This window comes from Lutra lutra, chromosome 9 (genome assembly GCF_902655055.1).
Source record: "Lutra lutra chromosome 9, mLutLut1.2, whole genome shotgun sequence".
In the NCBI taxonomy this organism is placed as follows: Eukaryota; Metazoa; Chordata; class Mammalia; order Carnivora; family Mustelidae; genus Lutra; species Lutra lutra.
The window spans coordinates 120,093,146-120,117,397 of record NC_062286.1 but is presented as its reverse complement, the minus strand read 5'-3'; the positions used below and the strand labels follow the sequence as shown (position 1 = coordinate 120,117,397).

The 24,252-nt window shown below is 40.3% G+C and overlaps 1 protein-coding gene and 1 pseudogene across 1 annotated transcript in view; one reads left to right on the top strand and one right to left on the bottom strand.

The window, feature by feature from the left end:
• Positions 1-6,607: 6,607 nt before the first annotated feature.
• On the bottom strand, positions 6,608-6,770 carry LOC125110091 (uncharacterized; annotated as a pseudogene).
• A 3,263-nt stretch (positions 6,771-10,033) lies between these two features.
• Positions 10,034-24,252, top strand: part of PIGU (phosphatidylinositol glycan anchor biosynthesis class U) — an 89,580-nt gene continuing 75,361 nt past the window's right edge. The window contains exons 1-2 of the mRNA XM_047745975.1: positions 10,034-10,205; positions 20,554-20,618. Coding sequence (XP_047601931.1) covers positions 10,076-10,205; positions 20,554-20,618 — 195 coding nt within the window. The 5' untranslated portion in view covers positions 10,034-10,075. The remainder of the gene's footprint in view (positions 10,206-20,553; positions 20,619-24,252) is intronic.

The window sequence follows — 24,252 nt, the reverse complement described above, 5'->3', positions numbered from 1 at the left end:
AGGGAAATGGCTCTGCCTTGGCACCTGGTGACCTCGCATGCATTCATTCACATAGGCCACACGGGCAAAAGTTTAAAAAGCTTATCTGAGTCTTGGCAGACTGTGACCCTCCAGAAGATGAGAGGATGTGAGGCTTGTAAGACAGGCCATCTTCTACTTGCTTCCCTCTCTCCCCTGGAAGACTATCATGAGACAGTTTTCTCACCACTTCCCAGGTTCTGAGGAGCTATTGGAACTTTCTGCCCCACCCTACTCAGAAGGGAGCCGTAGAATATACAACTTGTTAATTGCAGTCTAGAACTGGCTCCTTGACAACAGGATGCCCACAACTTGTGTTGTAATTGCCCAGCCTCTTTTGATTCAGTGTCATCCTTTTTGGTGTGTGGAACAAAGATCATTGGGAGCTGGCTGTTCTTGCTGTGAATGTGAGTAATGAACTAGTTAAATTGAAAAGTGGCTCATTGTATCTTTACCACTAGAATTAGTTAGGCCTTGGCCTTGGCCTTGGCCTTATCTTGTCTTGTCTTGTACCTATAAACTGCCAGCTGCTTCTAGGTCTGGGTGCTTCCAAGCGCAAACCTGGCAGGAAAGAAAATTCCCATTTCCCTAAAGGGCTCAATGCAAAATTTCAGAATTGAAGGGTTTTGTTGTTGTTGTTTTGTTTGTTTGTTTGTTTGTTTGTTGTTGTTGTTGTTGTTGTTGTTGTTGTTTTAGCTCTTATTGACCTGATTTGGGTCATATGCTCATCCCTGAGCCAATCACTGTGGCTAGGGATTTGGAATGTGTTGGTTAGTTTGAGCCATTGAGAGCCCAACCCTGGAAATGAGGTTGAGGTCAATCCCATTCAATTCTCATGGCTGAGAATTCAGGGTCCTGTTAGGAGAGGAGAAAGAAGAGGTGGAATGGAGGCCAAGAAGCAAAGCCCTCTATCCCTGTTTGCTTTGCCAGCCCAGGGAAGTCAGGAAGGGCACAAGGGGTCTGAATGCATAGTTGTGGAGGGTATGGCTCCAGAGGCGGGAGAGAGATTCTGAAACAGGAAGCTGAGCAAGAGGAAACCGATCTTTAGCCCTAAGGCTGCAGGTCTAGTTTATATCTTGGTCTTGTTTTCCTAACAGGATGGCTTTTGCAACAGTGGGCATTTGTGGGTAGGGGACAGAAAGGAAATTGAGAGAGCTCAAGACACAGAGTCCCAGAAATCTGTCTTCAGGGCATTATGAAGGCCAGATTTCTAATTCCTTTTGGGTCCTTACAACACTTGGGGGCAACGGTTGAAGACGGAGCTGGTGTGGGTCTCGTTTTAGGTCTTACCAGACATCCCATCCAGGAACAAGAGGCAGCTGGTATAGGAGACAGGCGACGAGTACCCCAGTTTCTGGACCCAGTGCCACCACCACTGACTTGCTATGTGATCCTGGGGCAGGAGCTGCTCCTCTCTGAGACTTAGTTTCTCAGTCTGTACAATGAACTAGATCAGGCCTTTCCTACTTTTTCAATCCTTAAGGATGCCTTCAGTTACTTTTCCCTACATGCCACTGCCTTCCATTCACCCTATTTATGAGTTATGAGTTGTTATTATTCATTTTAAGTTTTTATATAGTTTGTTTTCTGATGAAATATCTACACAAACATAAGCAAATCAGTGCTGTATCTTTAACTCTTCTTTTTGTTTTTTATAACAATTCTGTTTTGTTTTTTGTTTTTTTTTCCCACTCCATTCTTATGTGTCTTCTGCTGACTTTCCTGAGTTCTTTCCTTCTCATCCAGGGCGTATCTTGCAAATCTCTGTTTGGGTTGATTTCTCTTTGCATGATCCAAGGAATTATAAATTTAATCAAACTCTGTTTTGCTAGTGCCAAAATGGGTTTCAGTCTGAGGGTAAGGATAACTGTCTCATGTGTTCCTGTACATTTTGGTTAGTTTTTCTCGAATTTCTGGCTTAGGTACTATTTCCTTCCTAGGGTGATGGACCTCTGTGACCATTTGTTCCTGCGGGAACAGTTAGGATGTCGTGAATGTCCTTGCCTGGTTGGTTATGTCTGTCATACATAATAGTGGCTGCTCATCAGGCCACCAGGAAGGAGAAAGTCCTCAGTCATGTTTAGATATTTTATATACTTGTCGATCTGAGATTGTTGCTATACATTTCTGTCCCTCAAATTTGTGTTAATGAAATCCTCATTGAACTGTCCTTCAGACTTTCGCAAGAGCCAGGGTCAGAGTGCCAGAGACAAGTTAGGGAGGGATTTAGGAAATGATTGATCATTTCCTAATACCTCTTGAATCCATTATTTCTTTTGCCTGTTGGATGGCAGCACTCTCACTGGTCTCCTTGCTACCACCTTGACTTCTTCCAATCCATTCTTCACTCAGTGGTCAGAGGGGAATTTTAATTGCGATCACATTTCAATTCTACTTGAAACCCCATATCCAACTTAGCCTCATGGTTCACAAAGGCCATTTGACCCTTGCATATTTTTCTAGTCTCACCTCTTGCTCATTTTACTCCACACTGGCCTCCTGTATTGCAAACCCAATCCCCTCCTCCCCATTCACACCATTTACCATTGTCAGTTCTCTTCTCATCTTTTAGGTCTCTGCTTAAATATTACTTCCTTGAACAGGTTTTTCTTGACTACCTCATCTAGTCAATAGTAGGTCCTCTGTTACTCATTGTCATTGGTCCTCGTCTGTTGCCCTCATAGGTCTAATCATACCCTCTAATTATTTTGTCTGACTGCTTCTATTTTGTATGACTCCCTGCCAGACTATAAACTCCAATACAGGTAGGATTGTGTCTTTCTCACCACCATTTGCCTTTTTCTTCCCATTCAGCATCCAATCACCTTTTGCCTTCACTCGAATGATCTCACCCAGCTGCCTTCAGGGTGTCCTGTCCTAAGACAAACATAGTAAATTCATCATCTGAATTCTCACACATCCTTTTCTCTTGCTGTCCTACACACAGCCAAGAGGCAGGTATGGGACCTAATCTTAATCCACCTCATGTTCTTTTTAAGAACATTGAATCTTAAATGACGCAATGCAAGACCTTAAAAACTAGTTAACGTTCACTCATACCACTGGTGGTACCTAGTTGACCTGAAAGGTGTCTCCTGCTACCTGGACCCTGTGTTGTTTACCTCGGTTTGACCATTCCGAGTCTGGTTCCCTAGTCTTCTCTTTGGTCCTGTGAGCTCCCGCAAAGCCTCCTAATTAACATCGTTAGTGTTGAAGATGGCCAGAATCAGTTTGCTGTTTGGAATAAAATAAATGTATTGTATAGACTGTATCTCCACAGACTAGCACAGGACCTGGCAAAGGTAGGTGTTCAATAAATGTACCCAGGTATGTGGCTTAAAGCTGGTTGCTTAATATCACAGAGCCTCGATTTCTTCCTCCTGCCCACATATCATCTGGGATCTCTGGGCCGAAATCATCTTGCTTGCTCCTTTATTGTCTCCTTCCTTTCAAGTCTCTATCCCTCCTTCTCAGCTACAACAACAAAACAACTCAACCCAACTCAACCCGAATTCCTCTCATTTTCTCAGGAAGAGCCACTTAACCACAATGTCTGGGCCTGATATTCAGATCCTGGTTATGTTGTTTACTAGCTGTGTGACCTTAAACAAATTAATAAACTTCCTTTGCCTCAGTTTCCTCATGTGCAGGTGGTGATGGGAAATTATAGTAGCTGTAATAGTACATAGAGATAATGAGATAAAACATGTAAAACACTTAAAACGATGCTTAGCACACAGTAAGCACTGAATACTTGGTAGCTATTATTAGTATTTTCCTTTTTTTAAGATTTTATTTATTTATTTGAGAGAGACAGCATGAGGAGGGGGTGGGGCTTAGGGAGAGGGGAAACAGGCTCCGTGCTGAGCAGGAAATCCAACTCAGGGCTTGATCCTGGGACCCTAGCTGAAGGTAGATGCTTAACCAAGTGAGCCACTATTTTCATCTTTTTGTTGCATAAGCGACTGGATACCTATACCTTCAGGGTAATGTGCTTTGAAGTACAGTTCCTGAACCACCAGCATCAGAATACACTGGAGAGATGAACAGTGCAGGTTCCTGGGCTCCTTCTTGGACTTAGCAAATCACAGTTTTTAGGGCTGAACTAGGAAATTTACATTTGAAAAATATATCTCCCAAATGATTGCTCATTTTTAAAAAAGATATTGAGACATAACACACATGCAATAAAATTCACCCATTTAACGTGTATGACTCAGTGGTTTTGGTATATTTATAGAATGATACAATCTGACTTTAGAACATTTTCTACATCCTGAAAAGAAATCCTGTACTCATTAGCAGTCATTTCCTATTCTCTATCCCCTCAACCACCCCAACCTTAGACAACCACTAGTCTGCTTTCTGTCTTTATAGATTTATCTATTCTGGAAATTTCACATAAATGGAATTATATAATATGTGATCTTTTGTGTTTGGCTTATTTTAGCATGTTTTCGGGGTTCATCTATGTTGTAACATGTATCAACACTTTTTTTTTTTTTTTTTTACTAAGGTATAGTTCACTGAATCGATAGGGCACATTTTGTTTATCCATTCATAACAAACAGAATGGATATTTGTCTTGTTTCCACTTTTTAGGTATTATGAATAATAACTATGAACAAGCATTGGACAGTCATGTACAAGTTTTTGTGTGGATATATGTTTCATTTCTCTTGGATATTAACTAGGAATTGAATTGCTGGGCCACATGGGAACTCTAGGTTTAACTTTTTGAGGAACTACCAAACCATTTCCAAAGTGGCTACTTTTACATTCCCACCAGGAGGGTTCCAATTTCTCTGCTTCCTTATCAATACTTGTTATTATCTGCCTTTCGTTATGGCCACCCCCATGGGTAAGAAGTAATATCTCATTGTGGTTTTGATTTGTATTTCCCTGATGACTAATAATGTTGGGCATCTTTTCACATCCTTATTGGCCATTTGTGTCTTTTTGGAGCTATGTCTTTTCTGATCCTTTGCCTATTTTTTTAAGCTTTTATTTTGAAGTAATCTCTACACCCAACCTGGGGTTCAAACTTACAACTCTGAGGTCAAGACTCACATGCTCCACTGACCAGGCACCCCAACCTTTGCCCATTTTTAGAATTTATTTATTTATGAGAGAGGGAGAGAGTCTGTGCGCACACATGAGCAGGGGTAAGGGCAGAAGGAAAGAGAAAAATCCTCAAGCAGACTCTCCCTGAGCACAGAACCTGACTCAGGGCTCTATCCCAGGACTCTGAGATCATGACCCAAGTGGAAATCAAGAGTCAGCCGCTCTGGGGCGCCTGCATGGCTCAGTGGGTTAAAGCCTCTGCCTTCTGCTTAGGTCGTGATCCCTGGGATTGAGCCCTGCATCAGGCTTTCTGCTTGGCGGGGAGCCTGCTTCCCCTTCCCCTCTCCCTGCCTGCCTCTCTGCCCACTTGTGATCTCCGTGTGTCAAATAAATAAATTAATTAATTAAAAAAAAAAGAGTCAGCCGCTCAACTAACTGAACCACGTAGGTGTCCTCTTCCATCCATTTTTAATTGGATTCTTTATCTTCTATTATTGAGTTATAAAAGTTCTTCATATATTCTGAATGAAAGTCCCTAATCAGATATGTGATTTGGAGATATTTTCTTCCATTCTATGGGTTGTCCTTTTACTTCTTTTTTTTTTTTTAAAGATTTTATTTATTTGACAGAGAGAGAGAGAGAGAGAAATCACAAGTAGGCAGAGAGGCAGGCAGAGAGAGGGGGAAGCAGGCTCACTGCTGAGCAGAGAGCCCGATGCGGGGCTCGATCCCAGGACCCTGAGATCATGACCTGAGCCTAAGGCAGAGGCTTAACCCACTGAGCCACCCAGGCGCCCCAATGTCCTTTTACTTCTTGATGGTTTCCTTTGGAGCACAAGTTTTTAATTTTGAAGAGACCCAATTTCTTTCTTTCTTTCTTTTGTTGTCTGTGCATTTGGTGTTGAATCTAAAAAACCTTGCCCAACTCAAGGTCATGGAGATTCACTCCTGGTTTTCTTCTAGGTGTCTCAGAGTTTTAGGTCTAATATTTAAGTCTATGATCCATGCAAACTCATATTTAGGAAGCACTAGTTTGGGTCTACCTATAATGGTTTTTCCCAAAGACAATCCTCACCCTAAGAAGAATTAAAAAAAAATATTCATCATAGCTTTATTCACAATGGCTAAAACCTAGAAACTTCACAAATATCCATTAATTGGTGAATGTACAGACAGGATATATCCATACAGAGGAATACAACTTAGCAATAAAAAAGCCCGAACTGGTGATAAACGTAGTAATCTGGATAGATTTAAGAATCCTTATGCTGCACAAAGGAATGTAGGCATTAAAGAGTTCCTTTAGCGTTGTTAAAAATGCAAGCCCACCTATAGTGCCGGTGGTTGCCTGGGCTGAGGGTGGAGGTAGAGAGGTACTGCAAGGGGACCCAAGGGAAGTTGTGAGATAGTGGAAATGTGCTGTGTCTTGAATGGAGCAGTAGTTTCATTTGTATGTACATCGGTGAAAATGCATTTAATTGTACAGCTTATTTTTTTTATTTTTTACTTTTATTCGAGAAAGCACTTAGACTGCATCCCCTCCCGTTTACTCCTCCAAAGGAGGAGAAGAATGATCATCGATGGCAATTGGTCCTTGTGGAAACAACACCTAAAGGCAGCTTCAAGCTCAGGAGAGAACACTGCACCTCCTCCTTCTCCTCATGGCCTAAGGAGAATTTTTAAGCCTTCTGTTAGGATGATGTAAACAATAATGAAACAGTTAATGAATGTATATCGAGCACACGGTATGTGCTAACCATTTTATGTTGCATAATCTTGTTCAATCTTCGTTATGTAGTTTGTGTTAGAATCACCTCCACTTTTCATGATGTAATAGCTTCACTCTATGATGATGTAATACATGGATCTCCTTTTATGTAAAAGAGGAAGCAATCTTTAGGAAGGAAGGCGATGCGGACTAAATAAGTTCATGTGTGTTAGAAGTACAGCACAGTGTTTGGCAGAACAGGGCTCAAAGGATGAGAGCGCCTCTTCCTATTCCTTCATGATTGCCTGTCCCACTGCAGACCTACCCCTCCCATTGGTCAAGAAAGCTATCAGCTCCAAGGGTCATTTTTGTATTCTCCTAGCATCCTGATCCCCCTTTTCCTTGTCTCATTATGATTTATGATCTTACTTTTATTTGTGTTATTCTTAAGACTATCACATCTCTTCAACTACTCTTTAAGTCTCACAAAGGCAGGGGGGCAGTTTTGTCACTGCAATATTCCCCAACACCCAGTATATAGCCAGGGGATATAGTGATTTTTTTTTTTTTTTTTGAAAGAGAGACAGTGAGAGAGAGCATGAGAGGGGAGAAGGTCAGAAGGAGAAGCAGACTCCTTGTGGAGCTGGGAGCCCAATGCGGGACTCAATTTTGGGATCATGACCTGAGCCAAAGGCAGCCACTTAACCAACTGAGCCACACATGCACCTGACATAGTGATCTTTTAAAAAATATACGCTTGACTACACCACTTTAAGCACCATTGGAAGTTTAAAATCCTCCAATGGTACGTGGATTACACTTTGAATAAAGTCGAAATTCCCAGCCATGGCAAACAGGTCCCTACCTGATTGGCGACTATCTGCTTCTCCACCCACACCTTCTACTACTCTCTCCACTTGGAACATACTTGTTTTCTTTCCCAAACACATCTTTCTGTTTCCTGAATCAGAGTCTGTTTCTTCCAGTTGTCAGCTCTGATTAGTTTCTCACCCTTTGGTTCTCAGCTCAAATGTCACCTCTTCCCAGAGCCTTCCCTGATGGCCCTGTCCAGTGTTACCAACACACTTCTACCAAGTTATGCTTTTTAAAAAGATTTAATTTATTTATTTGAGAGAGTGAGTGAGCACACCAGTGGGAGGTGGGGTAGAGGGAGAGGAAGAAGCAGACTCCCCGCTGAGCAGGGAGCCCAAGATAGGGTTGCATCCCAAGACCCAAGGATCACAACCTGAAGGGAAGACAGCCACTTACCAATTGAGCCCCCCACCAAGTTATTCTTTTTTTTTTTTAATTTTTAAAAGATTTTATTCATCTATTTGAAGGACAGAGATCACAAGTAGGCAGAGAGGCACACACAGAGAGGAAGGGAAGCAGGCTCCCTGCCAAGCAGAGAGCCTGACGTGGGGCTCGATCCCAGGACCCTGGGATCATGACCTGAGCCAAAGGCAGAGGCTTTAACCCACTGAGCCACCCAGGCGCCCCGTCCACCAAGTTATTCTTTTTATTTTTTTTATTTTAAAGATTTTATTTATTTATTTGAGAGAGAGACAGTGAGAGAGAGCATGAGCTAGGAGAAGGTCAGAGGGAGAAGCAGACTCCCCAGGGAGCTGGGAGCCTGATGTGGGACTCGATCCCGGGATTCCGGGATCATGACCTGAGCTGAAGGCAGTCGTCCAACCAACTGAGCCACCCAGGCGTCCCATCACCAAGTTATTCTTGATCATACAAACTGTTTCATCTTATTCACAGATCTGAAATTTCCTTCTATATTTTATTTTATTTTTTAAAAAGATTTTATTTATTTATTTGACACAGATAGAGAGAGATCACAAGTAGGCAGAGAGGAAGGCAGAGAGAGAGGAGAAAGCAGGCTCCCTGCTGAGCAGAGAGCCCAAGGTGGGGCTCCATCCCCGGACCCTGAGATCATGACCTGAGCTGAAGGCAGAGGCTTTACCCACTGAGCCACCCAGGCGCCCCCTTCTATATTTTATTTGATATTAATTTGATATTATTATAGCTAACACTTAAGCACTCACAATAAGCACTTTTCATACATTAATTAAGTGGTGTGTTACTTAAAGCTTATCAGTGATCTCTCCAAAGTCCAAAACTTTGATTTGTAGTGCTTATTAATTTCTGTGTGTAAACACTCTCCTCGGAGAGGGTTTTTAAGCTACCAACCTGAAGTTCCTGAACACCAATTTGGGAACTAATGGGCAGTAGCACACCATTATACAGCATGTGCCACAGTATATTACTAGTGATAAGTAACCTCAAGAGCACAAATAAAAAATGTAGTAAAATAAGAAGTAATGAGTTTTTAGTATTTATTACCTTGTTTTAGTAAGTCTATATAATTTAATTCTTGATAATTATGTTAAAAAGCAACTAGCAAAATTTCTAAGCATTCCTTAATCGGTTCTAGTGACTCCATAGGGACCCGCAGGCTAACAATCAGCATATTTTTCAGATGAACTACCTGAGGCACAGAACACAGAAAAGTTAAGCAACTCGTTCAAGGCTGCAGAGCAAATAAACCTATCTACTACTCCAAAATATATCTTCAGAACCCAATATAGTGCCTGGCATACAAGTGGTGTTCATTAAACAAGTGTAGAATACAGAAGTGAATAAAAGGAGGGGCGCCTGGGTGGCCCAGTAGGTAATGTGTCTGTCTGCCTTCTGCTCAGGTCATGATTCCAGACTCCTGGGATCCAGCCGCATGTCCGGCTCTCTGCTCAGTGGGAGCCTGCTTCTTCCTCTCCCTGCCACTCCCCCTGCTTACTCTCTCTGTCAAATAAATAAATAAAATCTTAAAAAAAAACAAAAAACTTTAAAAACATAAAAGGGAAACATCCGAACATTAAAAGCATTTACACAACTGCTCGCTTCCGCAGCACATTTACTTTAAAAAAAAAAAAGGCATTTCCACAAGAGTAAAATTAACAACTCTTCAAAGCTTGCTCATTATCTTAGGAAGATAACGCCTTCACTGACCTACTTCCCACAGCACCCAGTGCTTTTACAGTACACCTGCGATCTTAAGAGACGTTGCCCAACCCTACGCTGGGAGCTTGAGACGCCCCGCTCTACGTCGCCCCGCCCCATCTCGCCGCAAGGCTTCCTGGGAGCGGTAGTCCCCACTTTGGGTGTTCCAGCGGCAGCCGCAAGGCGCGCTTAGCCGCGGAACTACAGACGGTGGCGCACAGGTCGCGAGACTTTTCCGCCTCGCGTTTCCCTCCCGCCTGCGCGCCCGCCCCAGCTATCATGGCGGCTCCCTTGGCTCTGGTGCTGGTGGTGGCCGTGACCGTGCGGGCGGCCTTGTTCCGCTCCAGTCTGGCCGAGTTCATTTCCGAACGGGTGGAGGTGGTGTCCCCACTGAGCTCTTGGAAGAGAGGTGAGGCCACTGGCTAGAGTAGGTGGCCAGGCTCTGCCTGTGCTCTCCTGGCCTCAGTGAATGGGAGGCGGGGGCAGTGGCCTCAGCTCAAGATTCTAAGGGAACTGACCCGTTCTGGCGACGTCGGAGAGGGCGGGAGGGCGGGGCCTGAGGGCGGGGCTGCCAGAGGGAGGGGTCGTGGGACTGTGGGGCGAGCTTTGGGCCGTAGGGGCAGGCACACCTGAGCTTTGGGGAGCTGAGGGGGTGTGTCCCCCTCTGGTCCTGAGCAGAGGGGCGTGGTCTGAGGAAGGCTAGGTTTAAGAAAAGGAAATGGTCAATGGAGTGGGATTTGCGGAGGGGTTTGGGATTTGATGAGGGATCGCATGTGGTGCTCCCGGGGGTATGGTATGGTGTGTGAAGGGGGACCCCAAGTGAGTTGAACAATCTTGCCTAAGCGAGTAGAGTGTGTGAGTGTGCTTAGACTCCTGTTCTCAGTTTGGAACTTGCAGTGCAGCATTTCTTACTGTTTCTTAAGTTCTTCCTCAGGCGCAATTTTCTAGGAGCGCCTCCAATGAGATAGAGTTTGTGCTGAAGGATCCACAGACTAGTGGGGGAGACAGTTGTAATCCTTTTTGAAAAATGTTCTTCCTTTGTACATCCAGTTCCTTGCCTGGAGTTTCAGCTGTGAAGAAAATGCCCCTCTCCTTTTCCAGTTTCCTGAGGATGTGGGCTCTGAGCTAACTGTTGAATGTAGAATTTGGAAAGGGAGATTAGAGAAAGGAGAGTTCCAGGTAGCAGAAGGTAAACAGGATCAAGAAAATGTTGAAGAGTGTGAAATGTACAAAATGGGGTAGTAATGGGGTATGGGTTAGGGACAGAATTTAAAGATTTTTTTAAAAACTTTTTTACTGAAGTACAATATATGTACAATGCACATATAGTAAGTGTAGGGCTCAATGAATTTTTACAAACTGTGTATACTCATGTAGTCAGCATCCAGATCAAGAAACAGAACATTACAGAAGTGACAGCACCCCAGAAATACTGTTTGTGTCCTTGAGCTTTTTTTTAAATTTAAAAATTTTTTTTTAATTTAAAATTTTAAAAATTTAAAATTTTTTAAAAGATTATTTATTTATTTATTTATTTGACAGACAGAGATCACAGGTAGACAGAGAAGCAGGCAGAGAGAAAGGGAAGCAGGCTCCCTGTTGAACAGAGAGCCCGATGTGGGGCTTGATCCCAGGACTCTGAGATCATGACCTGAGCTGAAGGCAGAGGCTTATCCCATTGAGCCCCCCAGCTACAACCCCCCCCCCCCCGCCAAATTCTTTTTAAAGATTTATTTATTTGACAGAAAGTGCTTGCAAGCAGGCACAGGGAAAGGGAGAAGCAGTCTCCCCTCTGATCAGGGAGCCGGGTGCAGGGCTCGATTCCAGGACCCCGGAATCATGACCTGAGCTGAAGGCAGGCACTTAATGACTGAACCACTCAGGCGCTCCTTTTTAATTTTTTTTTTAAGATTTTATTTATTTATTTGAGAGTGAGAGAGAGCATGGGCAGGGGAAGGAGCAGAGAGAGAGGGAGAAGTAGACTCCCCTCTGAGCAGGGAGCCCAACCGCAGGCCATTCCAGGACTACAGGATCCTGACCTGAGCTGAAGGCAGACGCTTAATTGACTGAGCCACCCAAGCACCCATATCCTTGAACGTTAAATACTAGAGTTTTATTCCATAGACAGTTTTGAATGGGGGAATGGGATAATGAATGGTTGTTTTATGAATAATTCAAACTTAGGTTTCTAAGAATACTGTATATTAAAGACTGTGGTAAGCCTCTTTTATCCTCCAGTTATTCTCTGTGTTAGATGGTGTTATTTCCCCCATTTTACAGATGAGGAAACTGAAATTTAGAGAAGTTAAGTAATATGCCCAGGTTTTCCAGTTGACAAATGGTAATAAAGGTAGTAGTAATTCTTCTGTGTGATGGTGAGAGCTTAGATTTGATAATCCTTGAATATAATGTGTGCATATAATAATTTGTTGAACAAACTAAATTGTTTGTGTTGAAGCCACTTGGTTCCTGCTTTCTTCTAGATACCAGAAGCCCCAGGGCAATATTAGGCCCTCCTTCCTCTGTTCTCTTAGCACTTTATATATACCTCTATTGAGAGCATTTCTCACTTTTTATCGTAATTATTTGTTTATATCTGGTTTCTCCACTGTACTGTGAGTTCCTTGAGGGCCAGAACTGTTTTATTCATTCCTGAATCCTTTGTGCCTGGCATAGAATAGTTGCATCATTACTGTTGAACAAATACTGAAGAAAAGAAAAGATAATCTCTGGTTGCATATAGGATGGACAGGGTGAAGGGTCTCAAGATGAGGCAATGTAGTATGGTGATTAAGAGCACAGGGTCTGCAGTCTTTTTTTTTTTTTCTTAAGTAGGCTCCATGCCCAGTGTGGAGTCCAACACAGAGTTGGAACTCAACACCCTGAGATCAAAACCTGAGCTAAGATAAAGAGTTGGACACCTAACTACTGAGTCACCACGGTGCCCCAGGTCTGGGATCTTTAAAAGGGTTTAAATCTTTTCTTCCTTTGCCACTTACATTGGTGTGATCCCCAACATCAGTTTTCTCATCTGGAAAACAGGAAGTTATAATATGTACCCTGTTAAATGAGATAATCCATGTTGAAGCTCTTAGCACGATATTGAAAGCCAAAATAGCTAATTCTAGGAATTTGAATTTAAATAATAGAACAGTTGTGATATTGACTGAAATAGGTGAGTCAGAAAGGACATCAGTAAGTGTTTGATGTGTGTATGAGGTTTAGTATGATATTCAAAGGTTTAGGTCTGGAGCTTGGGGCCAGTGTCAGAGCTAGAGAGAGATTTGGTAGACACCCATCTGAATCTGATTGGCTCAGGATAATTGTCCTGTTTTAAACAGGAATAGTGGGTAGAGGGATGGTACAACATCTGTAAGTATCACTTATCTTCAGAGTATACTTTAAGATGGGATATTTTAAAAAGCAAGTGATTGAATTTAACCCTAAAAGGCAGACATTTAAAAAATATTGATGTAGGAGCCCTTCTGGTTTCACATGACACTCATTCATTCATTTCACATGAGTTTTTTGAGTACCCAGTTGTTTGGGTGAAGGGCTGTGGATCCAAGTAGATTTTGGTTGGCAGACTGATTTTTGTTTTCCTAAGAGAAATAGAGTGCGTGCATTAGTGGAGGTGGGGAGGGGCAGAGGGAAAGGAGAGAGAGAATCTTAAGCAGGCTCCACACCTAGTGTAGAGTTGAGCTTGGGGCTTGATCTCATGACCCTGAGATCATGACCTGGCCCAAAATCAAGAGTGGGATGCTTAACTGACTGGGCCACCCAGGTGCCCCTCATGGACTGATTTTTTTTTTTTTAAGATTTTATTTATTTATTTGACACAAAGAGAGAGACAACAAATAGGCAGAGAGGCCAGGCAGAGGGAGAGGGGGAAGCAGGCTCATTGCTGAGCAGAGTCTGACATGGGGCTCCATCCCAGGACCCTGAGATTATGACCTGAGCTGATGGCAGAGGCTTAACCCACTGAGCCACCCAGGTGCCCTGATCTAAGCATTCTAGATATGTTTAAGAACTATTTTAATCGCCACAATGACCCTAAGCTATAAATGGCCCTGCATGTGAATACCCTATTTTATAGATGAGAAAATGGAAGCACAGAGAGATTAAGTCACATAGTGTTTAATGTGAATAACTTGAATAACTGGCAGTCTTTAGACATTGCTGTTCCACCAGAGTTTACTCTATACCATCTTGTATAGTAATCTGTTGGAAATACTTTTGGAACTTTTTTTTTTTTTAAATCATATTTTGGTCTTTCCTCAGCCTTGACCTAGTGATTAGGAATCAGTATAGGCTTAGCCTTGTGAGTTCAGGGTAGATCCAAAGCCATTAACTCTTATTTAGAAACCTACCTCCAGTGTAGCTATGAGGGTCAGGGTCAGGGTCAGGGTCAGGAGGAACACTTCTGATAGCACTACTTAAAAAAAAAAAAAAATCAAACCTCTATTGTTGAAATGGAGAATTAGTAAACCACACACAATAGTGTGTTACAGACTGAATTATTAGAAGGCAAACACTTTTGTACCCATCATTCAAATCAAGAATCAGAACTTTGCTACTTACTCCAAAAGCCTTCTATATGCCCCATCCCAGTCACAGCCCCCCCCTTCATTAAGTAACTGTTATTCTGACTTTTATATTATAGTCATGACATCTTTACATTCTTTTAATTTTATTGCTCAAATAAGTGTCCCTAGTTACTATAGCTTAGTCTTGCCCTGAAACAAAAATTTTTATATATGTGTTTTAAGTCTCCTTTAACCATTAGGATTCCCATCCATGCCATCCTTTTCTTACCTGTTAAAGAACCCAGACTGTTTGACCTGTAGTTCCCTATAGTTTGTGTTTGACTGATTGTATATTCATGGTACAGTTTATCATGTTCTTGCATCCTCTGTATTTCCTGCAAGTTGGCAGCTGGATCCAGAGACTGGATACCGCTACTTTTTTTTTTTTTTTTTTAGCCTGTAACTTGAAATAATTTTAGAATTACAAAACATTTGCAAAGATAGTACAGAAAGATCCATAAACCAGCTTCCTATAATGTTTACATCCTGCATAATCATGGTACAGTGTTTAAGACTAAGAGAATAACATTGTTCTAATACCACTGAACAAGCTGTAGTTGTTCAGAGTTTACCATTTTTCCTACTGTTCTTTTTTGTTCCAGCATCTGATTCAGGATGCCATATTGTCTTTAGTGTTGTGTTTCCTCATTCTTCTCCCATTGGTGAGAGTTCCTCAGCTTTTCTTTATCTTTTATGACCTTGACACTTCTGAAACATACTGGCCAGATATTTTGTAGAATGTCCCCTAACTTGGGTTTATCTAAGGTTTTCTCTTAGTTAGATTGAGATCACAGATTTTGGAGAAGAATCCCATTGAAGTGATGTGATCCTCTCAGTGTATTGGATTGGGGGTAAATCATATTGCAAAGTCTTATTACTGGTGATGTTATCCTTAATCCCTTGATTATGATAGTATCTGCCTGATTTCTCCATTGTAAAATTACTCTCCCTTTTTAATCTGTAAATATTTGGGGGCGGTATGTAGGGGCTCTGTAAATATCTTGTTTCTCCTTAAGTTTTTGTCCACTGCTTTTTGCACTTATGGGTTGATCTGCCTGCACCAGTCATCACTGTGGTGTTCTAATGGTGACTTTTCTATTTCCCTCATTCCTTCTTCATTTATGAGTTGAAATTCTTCTGCAAGAAAGAGTTGTCCCTTCTTCCATATTTAGTCAGTCATTTACTTTATATCTGTATGGATCCATAGGTATTTATTTTATTTTCTGGATTATAATCTATATTATCTTTATTATAATGCTCAAATTGTTCCATCTTTGGCTCTTGGGACACTTTCTGCAACCACAAGATGCTTTCTTTAGGCTTAGCTTTTATTTTCCGTTGTTTAGCCATGGAATGGAATGGAATGGAATGGAATGGAATGGAATGGAATGGAATGGAATGGAAGAAGTGGAATCAACCACTTCTCCAAGAAGCCCTGGTTTCTTTTATGGGAGAATGTTACTTAGAAAGCAAGAGGTGGATGCTAGGTGTGTTCATTGCTATGGGAATGACACTATATCTTGGGCCTTCTGGACTAGAAATATAAGGATACCACTTCTTCTTCTTCTTTTTTTTTTTTTTTATTTGACAGAGAGAGATCACAAGTAGGCAGAGAGGCAGGCAGAGAGAGGGGAAGGGAAGCAGGCTCCCTGCTGAGCAGAGAGCCCGATGCGGGACTCGATCCCAGGACCCTGAGATCATGACCCGAGCCGAAGGCAGCGACTTAACCCACTGAGCCACCCAGGCGCCCAGGATACCACTTCTTTTGAACAAGCTGAATGCATGTCCTTTTGACATTATGGGAAGCTCAAAGACGTTTGTCTTATGCTAGATGATATGCTTTTATGATCACCCATAGGAAGAGTATATCAAGGTAACTAAGACTTTTTGCTTCATGGGATTTGTCAGTTAAGAGTTGAGACACTTTATTGGGGTGCCTGGCTGGTTCAGTCAGTAGTAGAACATGAGAACTCTTGATCTTGGGGTTGTAAGTTCAAGCCCCATGTTGGGTGTAGAGATTATTTAAAATAAAATATTAAAAAGTTGAGACACTTCATTAAAAAAAAAAAACAACCCTTATATTTTAGACTGGTTGGCAATAATTAGTTTTTGTGGTCAACTATTCTGAAATATTAGTTGTTAGATAAGAATCCCATGAAGTAGAAATTTTATTCAATTTCTCTGCACTTTTCACAGGTGTTATTTTACGGGTACTTTAAGAAGAATAGCTTAAAGCTATGGGTTCTTTGTGTTGTTGTTTATTGAGTGTTTTGGTTTTTTCCCCAAACAGATATTTTATGAAACCTATTTTAAAATTTTTCCCAATAAAATATTATCAGGACTTTGTTATATGTTAGAATTGGGGGGCTCTGGTTATTCTTTTATACATGAGTAGACTCACTTTTATATTCTAGAGGGTTTTATTACTCTGTAACTCAGATGTTCCCAATGTACTGTGGACCATGCCAAAGTTTTCAATCATGTGCGCCAAAATAAGGACATTATGAAAAGTTTATCATAAAGATCAATGTATTCAGGTGAAAATATTTTGAGTTTATTCTCTTCCTTTAATGTTTAATGTTATAGATGGTGGTAGTAAATGGCAGGGGTTTCTTAAAAAATGTTTTTACATGAAGTTGACTCTTCCCTTGGATCAATTAAGTAATAGGAGATCATATTTAATCATCAAGATAGTAGAGCTGCATTCCAAGTACTTGCCAGAGAACACATTAACAAATTTGCAGGTGTACAATATCCAGCAAAAGCATATCTGAGAGAAGTTACATTTTTTTTTTAAAGATTTTATTGATTTATTTTGACAGACAGAGATCACAAATAGGCAGAGAAGCAGAGAGAGAGAGAGAGAGAGAGAGAGGAGGAAGCAGGCCCCCTGCGGAGCAGAGAGCCCGATGCGGGGCTCGATCCCAGGATCCTGGAATCATGACCTGAGCCGAAGGCAGAGGCTTTAACCCACTGAGCCACCCAGGCGCCCCGAGAAGTTACATTTTAGACAATTGCCTGAAAAGTATACAGTCTGTTCTTTTAGCTACATACAGAAGAATCTGTTCCCTCTGGATTAAACCAGTGGAGAGTGATGTCCCTGGATAGCATCTTGCTGCTCCTCTTTTGAGTTGCTTTTACAGCTCTGTGGTGGGATGCCTTTGGGTTAAGTGGGGATTTATCCTGTGAAGTGGCCTGATGAATCATGTCCTTGGGTCTCCAGTAAAGCTGTTAGTGAAGGGTTTAATAGTTGTGTTACACAGCAACCTCTTTATGTGGCTCCTTGGGGGAAGTTTCTTTTTGGTCCTAATATAAGGACCAGTTATAGCTGTCTTGAGCAATGGAGTTTGTTTTATTTTACAGCCCATATGAACTGTGTAACTGATTAAGTTTCCTTCGAGGGTGGGTCCATAAAGTTTAAAGCCATAATTAAGGCCCACTCACTATAAATACATAGGTTTTTTGGAACAGGTTTTGTAACTTTGATTTTACCTATCATTGAATAGCTAATTCAATCACAGGTTTCAAAAATCAAAGGTACAAAAGGCTATATGATTTAAAGGCACCTTTCCATACCACTTTCTTTTTTTTTTTTTTTAAAGATTTTATTTATTTATTTGACAGACAGAGATCACAAGTAGGCAGAGAGGCAGGCAGAGAGAGAGGGAGAAGCAGCCTCCCTGCTGAGCAGAGAGCCTGACATGGGGCTCGATCCCAGGACCTTGACATCATGACCCGAGCTGAAGGCAGAGGCCCTAACCCACTGAGCCACCCAGGTGCCCCCCCATACGACTTTCTTAGAACCATCCAGTTGTGTTCCCTGGAAGGACCAGTTTCTTATTATATCAGTTTCTTATGCGTACTTCTGAGATATTTTAGGCATATATAAGCTCATACATTTTGCAGGTTTTTGTGTGTCTATTTTATATTTTTTCTTATCCTTCATTCAGTTTCTTTTAAAATTAATTTTCCTATTTCTTTCTAATAATTATGAAATAATGCACATTGCTAGTGATTCAGAAAATGAAGAAAAGGTAAACCACACATCTTCTGTAATCTTATCAACAGAGATGATCGCTGTATTTTTTTTTAAGATTTTATTTATTTGTCAGAGAGAAAGAGCACAAGCAGGAGGAGTGGCAGGCAGAGGGAAAGGGAGAAGCGGGCACTGAGCAAGGAGCCAGTTGTGGGACTCAACCTGATCCAAGGTAGATGCTTAACCGACTGAGCCACTTATATTTTTAAATTTGTATTTATTTTATTTACTGTCTGAATTTATGTTTATGTGGAGGCATTTCTCACTGAATACATATTTTCTCTCAATTAAATGGGTTAATGCTTATAAATATTTAAAATAAAATTCAATCATATTGACATGCTATGTTATGTCCTGCTTTTCATTTAAGAGTATTTCATGGACATCTTTCTTTTCATAAATGAATATCAGTAAGGTACTTTTTAATTTTAACTCTTAATTTTGCGATAGTTTTAGGTTTTCAAAAAGTTACAAAAATAGTACAGAGAATTCCTGTTTACTCTTCCCTTAGCTTCTTCTAATGTTAACACCCTGTATAACCATAGTACACTGACCTAAACCAGAAGATTAACATTCATGCAGTACTAATAACTAATCTATTATTAGAATTTTATTAGTTGGACCACTAATGTCTTTTTTATGGTCCAAGATTCAGTCCACGATCCCACACTGCATTCAGTTTTTATGTATCCTTAGTCTCTTCCAATCTGGGACACTTCCTTAGACTTAATATTTCCTTCCTTTCCTTTTCCTTCCTTCCTTCCTTCCTTTTTCCCTCCCTCCCTCCCCCTTTCTTTCTTTCTTCCTTTCGTTCTGATCTTTCAGTTCTTTCTTTCTTTCTAGAACACACACACACACACACAAGCCGAGGAGGGCGGGACAGAGAATCTCAAATAGACTCCCTGCTGAGCACAGAGTTGTCCTGGAGCTCCATCCCAGGACCCTGAGATCCTGACCTGAGCCAAAATCAAGAGACAGGCTCTCAACTGACTGAGCCACCCAGGCTCCCCTTGATATTTTTAAAGAGCACTAGCTGGTTATTTTGTCTTGATTTGGGTTTGCCTAGTGTTTTCTTATGATTAGATTGAAGTTATGCTTTTTTGGCAAGGATATTAATATTTTTGGCATAAGGACCACAGAAGTGTTTTTATCCCCATCTCAGTGAATCATTTCAGGAGCTACTTGATGTTAATAGTGTGAACTGTTCAACATATTACTGATGATACCAACTTTGGTCACACGATTAAGGTAGTGAAGGCCAAGTTTGTCCACATAAAATTATTTTTCCCCTTGCAAATACGGTTTCTAATCATATTTTTACTCTCTGATCTTAGTATCCCTTGACAATCTTGTCTTTCACCACTATTATTGTGGGATCTGTCAAGTGGTGATTTTCTATTTCCATCTTTCCTTCAACATTTGATACTTAACAGATCTCTGAGAGGAAGAGCTTTCTTTTCTCTTCCACTTATTTATTTATATGACAGTATGATTTTTAACTGTAACGTCTTTCTATCTGTGTATCTACATGTACACATATATACATATCATAATTCATTTAGGTGAATATTAATGGACATTGGGATTATTTTTTAGTACTTTGAGCACTGTGATGAACATACAGTTATTTCCCTAGGCTAAATTGCTGTATGAAGAATCATTTCCACGTCAAAAGACACATACTTAAAAAGTACATATTTCCCTGTAGAAAAGCTAATACCTATGCCACTCAAGTAGCACTTGAGAGTGACTGCCCGCTTCCTCACACTGGGGACAGCATTTCTCACCAGCTTCTAATTTGTTGTCATATTTTGGGGAATGGGGCAAGAGATACAAAAATGGAACACATTTTAGAGTGGGTGGAAATCACAAGGAAATCAGAGAAAGCTCACAGTTTAACAGAAAACTTCTTCCTGAGAGTTGCCCCACAGTGGAAAGAGATGCTCTGTATGGAAGAAAGTTCTGAATCATCTGAAGTGTTCAAATCAAGATTTAAAGCCACTTGCTGGAGATGAGGTAAAGGGGGTTGGACAAACTGAGGCCTTTCTTGTTTCTGGGAGTATGTAACACTTTGGTCTCTGGCCATCTGCATATGTCTCTGAAGTAAGAGTGAACTTGGATGTCTTACTTTTCAGTGGTTGAAGGCCTCTCACTGTTGGACTTGGGAGTGTCTCCGTATTCTGGAGCAGTATTTCATGAAGTAAGTGTTCTTGTTTTCTTTCTGAGTACTAAGAGTAGTTTGTAGTCTTAAATACCAAAGCCTAACCTCTGTTTTGTACAAACATTTGAACAGATCTATTTTTGAAAATCATATTTAGAAACAGACCTTTTTTAGATGTCCTCTGCATAAGAAGGAGATTTCACAATGGCAATGGAAATGATCCAGATTAAGATTGTAATTTGGGGAAGCAGATGAGACTTCTGTAGAAGTTACCATTTTTATTGGCAAATAAGTTGCAAACAGTTCCCAGCCCACAAATAAGTTGTATGCTAATGGTCATGTAATTGGTTCTTTGGAACATGCTTTCCCATGAAAACTATGTTAGCAATGCTGGTTTCTTAGAAAGCCCACCAAAGCCTATTTAACCCATAACGTTGATTCTTAAAATAGTGAAATCCTTCTTAGTTCACCGTCATCCCTTGCTTGGGTTCCTGCAACCTCTTCCTGACAACTCTTTCTCCATTCAGTCTTGCTCCTTTACTCTTTATTCTGCAGCCAGACTCATCTTTCTGAAGTGGAAATCTGATACTGTCACTGTCCTGTTTCGAACCTTTGCTCACCACTGAACTCAGGATAAAACCCAAACACCCTACAGGGCATACAAAGCCATGTGGGCCCTGCTTACACGAACCACATTTCCTTCTGCTCTCCTCTCCCCATTACTGTTGGTTATAGCATTTTAAAGTAGAAGTCTTCTATTTGAATTCTTAACCCCTCATTTTTACAGTTGTCTCCTTCATACCTACTTTGAGAACAGTTGTTTCTTTTTCTCTTTCTTTCTTTGGTTCTTCTATCTAGTTTTTTAAAAGCATTCAGCTTGGTTCTCATGGAGATAACAACTGGCTTTTGCATTCATATTTCATTAGTTTTTATTACTATCTAGTTGAACCACAATAATAAGAATGACTAGCAGAAACAGGGACAATTTAAGACTCTTAAGAAGCACACAAACGAGTTACTGGGAACAGATGTGTGTGGGCATATAAATGCATAGCACACTAGCCATGAGGGCTGTGTCTAGCCGTCCGTGGGCAGTATGTTTTCTAGACAGATAAGGAACCCCCTGAGAGAGTTCTCACATATTTTCATTATGCTACAACACTATATTCTCTCTTACCTATGTGTTTTTGCTCATTTTATTGTTTCTTTATGGAGGGCTATTTATGCAGGGCTGTTTTTCTCTCTTTTTGTGGTTGGCTTTACTATTTAGATATTACCTTAGATTTTACCTTCCTCTAAAAGCCATTCCTTGTCACCTTAGACCAATTAGATGTTCTTCCTGAACATCTTCTAAAGCATCTTGTGCTTATCCTTCTAATGGCTCATATAATACTCTTGAAATTTCTTCTGTACTTGTTTTACCTATTATATGTTCCTCAGAACAAGTACTGGTACCTTTTCATTAAGTATTCCTAGTGCCTAGCTCTATATCTACAAATGTATTCCAATCCCTTCCTTCCTTCTCTCTTTTAATAAAGATTTGTTAAGTACATACCAAATGCCAGCTACCCTGCTAGGTGCTTGGGATACAAAACAAGGCACAGTCCTTGGCTTCATGGTACTTATTTCTGAGAGTGACAAACAGTAAGTAAAAAGGAAGCAGATTTCAGAGCAAAGAATATTACCAGGGGTAAAGACGGTTATTTCATAGTGATAAAGGGGTTGATTCATCAAGAGAACATAACAGTCCTAATGTTTCTGCACCCAATAACAGACTTTCAGAGTACATGAAGACTGACAGACTATAAGGAGAAACAGACAAATCCATAGATAGAGATTTCTATATCCCTCTCAAGGACTGATGTGACAAGCAGACAGAAAATCAACAAGAATGTAGAAGCCATGAATAGGATGTCAACCAGCTTGATCTCATTGGCATTTATAAAATATTCTATCCAACAGCAACAAAGTACATAATCTTTTCAAGTGTATATGGAACATCTGCAAGATAGACCATATTCTGGGTCAGACAATAAGGCCCAATAAATTTAAAAGGATTGAAGTCATACAAAGTATATTCTCTGACCACAATGGAATTAAATAAAAAATTAATACCAGAAAGATGTCTGGAAAATCCCCAAATATTTGGAAACTAAGTAACATGCTCCTTAATGACTCATGGATCAAAGAAGAAATCAGAAGGGAAATTAGGCAGTATACTGAATTGAATGAAAATGAAAACACAACCTATCAAAATATGTGGGATGTCACTAAGCAGTACTTGGGGGAAATGCGTAGTCCTAAATGCCTATATTGGAAAAGAAAAAAGCTCTCAAATCAATGACCCCTGTTTCTACCTTAAGAAACTAGAAGAAGAAGATAAATTTACCTCAAAGTAAACAGAATAAAAGAAATAAGATCTGAGTGGAAACAAATTAAACAGAAAACAGAAAAACAATAGTGAAAAACACTGAAACACAGCTGGTTCTTTGGGATGAACAGTAAAATTGGTAAACATTTGGGAATGGGAAATATATTCAGTATCTTGGTTGATAGTTTCATGGGTATATACATAGGTCAAAACTTATCAAATTATGTACTTTAAATATGTGAAGTTCATTTTATACTAATTATACTTCCATAAAACTAAAGTTAAGGAAAAGTGGGATTTCAGTTAAATGATAAGTAAGTACATGTAGAAAAATAAAACTGGGTAAAGGGATAAAGAGTGATGGTCATGTGTGTGTCAGTATTTTAGATAGTGTGTTTAAGGAAGGCGCTCCAAGGAAGTAAAATCTGAATAAGCCATCTAAATGAAGCTAGCAGGCCAGATAAGATGGTGCTGATTTGGGAATGTGGTTGGCGTTTGTGAGTTGGATAAATTCTGCCTTAGTCTTGCTAAGCAGAATGAGCAAAGAGGAAAATATTAAAGACAAGGTGTGAGAAGTTAGGAGTCAGATTATATAGCAGTTTTTATAGACATGGTTAAGAGTTCAGATTATCTATCTATCTGTTTGTCTATCTATCATTTATCTATTTTTTAGTATAATTATTTTTAATGTCTAGAATTTAAAATATGAGGGCAAGAGCTTCCTCCCAGACTCAAGTTTATAAAATCTCAATTGGCTGGTGAGGCCATTTGGGATACTTATTATTTAATTTGGTTTCTAGGAAAACTGCATTCAACTCCTCAGTGGTCATTTGATCAAATGGAATTATGTTCTTCATCTTCTCCAGCTCTCTTATATTCCTCAGACCTGATGAGAGACAAAAACTGAGCACGACTTTTCACATCTTTTTTCTTTAGCATTCTGGCACAGGAAACTGCAGGGCATTAAACTTCTCAAAGTCATTTGCCAAGCCAGCCTTTACCACATTGGCCTTGTGTAAGTCCAGTCAATAGCAGATTCTTAGGTAGAGTAGCTAGCTTGGTGGTAAGGGCCTCTTTCCAGGACTTTAGGGAGTTAGCAGTGGCCTTTTGGTCTTGGGGTATGATCTCCCAAAGGACTACTGAGTAAATGCCTTTTATTTTTATTTATTTGTTTATAATATATAATTCTATTAATAAAATTTATAATTTAAATAAAATATATTTATAATTTACTTATAATTTTTATTTATTTATAATATATATTTATAATTTATAAATATAAAAATTTATACTTTTAAAAGA